Source organism: Salvelinus sp. IW2-2015, linkage group LG31, assembly GCF_002910315.2.
Source record: "Salvelinus sp. IW2-2015 linkage group LG31, ASM291031v2, whole genome shotgun sequence".
In the NCBI taxonomy this organism is placed as follows: Eukaryota; Metazoa; Chordata; class Actinopteri; order Salmoniformes; family Salmonidae; genus Salvelinus; species Salvelinus sp. IW2-2015.
The window spans coordinates 29,584,778-29,587,882 of record NC_036870.1 but is presented as its reverse complement, the minus strand read 5'-3'; the positions used below and the strand labels follow the sequence as shown (position 1 = coordinate 29,587,882).

General features: G+C 42.8%; 1 protein-coding gene across 1 annotated transcript; it reads left to right on the top strand.

Moving 5' to 3' along the window:
* Positions 1–1,435: 1,435 nt before the first annotated feature.
* On the top strand, positions 1,436–2,469 carry LOC111955788 (CUB and sushi domain-containing protein 3-like). Its single transcript, XM_023976100.1, has 2 exons — positions 1,436–1,698; positions 2,336–2,469. The coding sequence occupies exons 1-2, from the start codon at positions 1,479–1,481 to the stop codon at positions 2,467–2,469; spliced, it is 354 nt and encodes a 117-aa protein (XP_023831868.1). The 5' UTR covers positions 1,436–1,478.
* The last annotated feature ends 636 nt before the right edge of the window (positions 2,470–3,105 follow it).

Sequence of the window (3,105 nt, the reverse complement as noted above, 5' to 3'; positions counted from 1 at the left end):
GTTATAGAAAGAGAGAAGGCATTTACAGAAAAGGTTCACCCACATTAGAGAGTCGGGTGCAGTATACAGTAAGTACGGTAGAAATGATCTGTCTCTCTGCTGAGCTGGGGTTCAATACGTCTGTCTGTGTGTAGTATACAGTAGTAGGTAGAAATGATCTTCTCTCTGCTGAGCTGGGTTCAATACGTCTGTCTGTGTGTAGTATAACATAGAGTAGGTAGAAATGATCTGTACGTCTGTGTGCAGTATACAGTTAGGTGAGTAGAAATGATTCTGTACTGTTCTGTAGTGCCAGTATACTAGTAGTAGGTAGAAATGATCTTGTCTGGTTCTGTGTTGTCAGTATACAGTAGTAGGTAGAAATGATCTGTCTGCTGCGTGCAGTATACAGTAGTAGGTAGAAATGATCTGTCTGTCGTGTGCAGTATACAGTAGTAGGTAGAAATGATCTGTCTGTTCTGTGTGTGCATGTATACAGTAGTAGGTAGAAATGATCTGTCTGTCTGGTGCAGTTATCAGTAGTAGGTAGAAATGATCTGTCTGTCTGTGTGTGAGCGTCTGTTAGTATACAGTAGTAGTAGAATGATCTGTTGTCGTGTGCAGTATACAGTAGTAGGTAGAAAATGATCTGTCTGTCTGTGTTGCAGTATACTCAGTAGTAGGTAGAAATGATCTGTCTGTCTGTGTGCAGTATACAGTAGTAGGTAGAAATGATCTGTCTGTCTGTGTGCAGTATACAGTAGTAGGAGAAATGATCTGTCTGCTGTGTGCAGTATACAGTAGTAGGTAGAAAGGATTGTCTGTCTGTGTGTCAGTATACAGTAGTAGGTAGAAATGACACACTAGAAACAACTCTCTCTCTCTCTTCGCATCTCTATCTCTTTCTCTCTCCCCATCTCGCTCTCTTTCTCGCGCTCTCTCTCTTTCTCTCCCCCTCTCTCTTTCTATCCATCCCTTTCTCTAGTTTCAGCATCGAGCCTAACTATGACTTCCTGTATATCTACGATGGGCCAGACAGCAACAGCCCTCTGATTGGCAGCTTTCAGGACAGCAAGCTTCCAGAGAGGATCGAGAGCAGCTCCAACACCATGCACCTGGCCTTCCGCAGCGACGGTTCCGTCAGCTACACCGGTTTCCACCTGGAATACAAAGGTAGGACGCCGTCATGCTCTCTTAGATTCTTAGATTTCAGTTTTCTCTTAGAGGGAGATTCCTTCTTAGCTGTAATGTCTAGTTCCTCTACCAAAGTCAGAAATGTACATTGTTTACTATACATTTTTGCATATGCATAGTTGAAGGAGAATCCAAATGCTTTCTATCTCTAGATTATACTGTCAGCAGGGGTAGATGTTTTTAGCAGTTCAATGATGCGTTTGGTTAGACTCTTCTTTACTCTGATCAACATGAAACTCCCTCCATGTCTGTGTTACCTGCTTGCATCTCCAGTTCACACTACTGTTAATTAAAGGTTATTCCTCATGTGTATTTCTACCCCCTCTTTAGCCAAGCTGCGTGAGTCCTGCTTCGACCCAGGCAGTGTGATGAACGGGACCAGGCTGGGCAGCGACTACAAGCTGGGTTCCACCGTGACGTTCTACTGCGAGCCGGGCTATGTTCTCCARGGCTATTCCACGCTCACCTGCATCATGGGGGATGACGGCAGGCCTGGCTGGAATAGGGTTCTACCCAGCTGTCAAGGTTTGGAGCATACCATCGTACCTGTTTTATTATTTATTAACCTTTATTTAACTGTTGAAGCTAGAGATATGGACATTGCTGTGTACTATCACAAAAATAAAATAGGATAAGAGCGTCTACTAAATGACTAAAATGTAAATGTAAAATGTCAGTGGGCAACCACAATTTTAAATATAGTTAGGATATTTACTGAGCCGGGGGAGGGAATCCAATACAAATGTGGGACGGAAGGAAGGAAGGAAGGAAGTAAGGAAGGAAGGAAGGAAGGAAGGAAGGAAGGAAGGAAGGAAGGAAGGAAGGAAGGAAGGAAGKAAGGAAGRAAGGAAAGAAGGAAGGAAGGAAGGAAAGAAGGAAGGAAGGAAAGAAGGAAAGAAGGAAAGAATAAGAAGAATCCAAGGATTGGATTTAGTAGCCAGTCTAAAACAATCAATATGGCTTACAGCACACATGCAAGCACACAGAAGATAACCGTAAGACTAGACTGCTAAGCTGTTTGTGTAATCCTTATGTGTGTTCCATCCTGGTCTTTTCTGGGCAGATGTCGCTTGGCCAATGTATTGAATAAATGGGTCACATGTTCCCTTCGAAGGTCAAAGCAGGTGTTGAGCTCTGCTCTGTGTGTCTGTGTTTCCTCCAGCACCGTGTGGGAGTCGTTCCACAGGGTCAGACGGCACGGTGCTGTCTCCTAACTTCCCCCGCAACTACACCTCAGGACACAGCTGTGTATACTCCATCTCCGTGCCACGAGAGTTCGGTAAGGACACCGTATAAACTCATACTTTTGTTGGAGAGACATTTTGGTGTGAAATAAGCTCAATGTGGTATGAATTAATGTGGTGCACGTTTTTTTGGGGGGGGAGATATACTTAATTAAAACTACAATAGCAGTCTTATTTGATGCATTTTTTAAAGCCAAATACCAATGTTGAAAGAATTCAACGTATCCATCGGCTCTTTTGGAAAATTGTACCTTTTCATCTTGATATAAGGCTACAATTTGACGGAATAGGAATATTTGAACACAGACCTCTGCTGTATAAATATTTTAGAGTTCTTTATCCAATTTCATTCATTCATCAGTATTAGTCCCTCATGGGTAGCTCCAGGAAAGCCTTCAGGGCAGGTGCTTTATTAGGATTCGCTGAAAGTTGTGTGGGTTCAGACACAGCAAAGTACAGCTCACCTGTAACTAAGCAACGAGCCATCGATTTTCTGTCACGCGAGCCTTTAAAAGCGTTTTGATGGCATAAGGACTTGTCTCGCAAGAGGGTGAGATATAAATGGCTGCTTTTACACAGGCAGCCCAATTCTGATATTTTTTTCCACTATTTTGTCTTTGACCAATCATATCATATCTTTTCACATCAGATATTTTTTCAGAGCTGATCTGATTGGTCAAAATTGAGA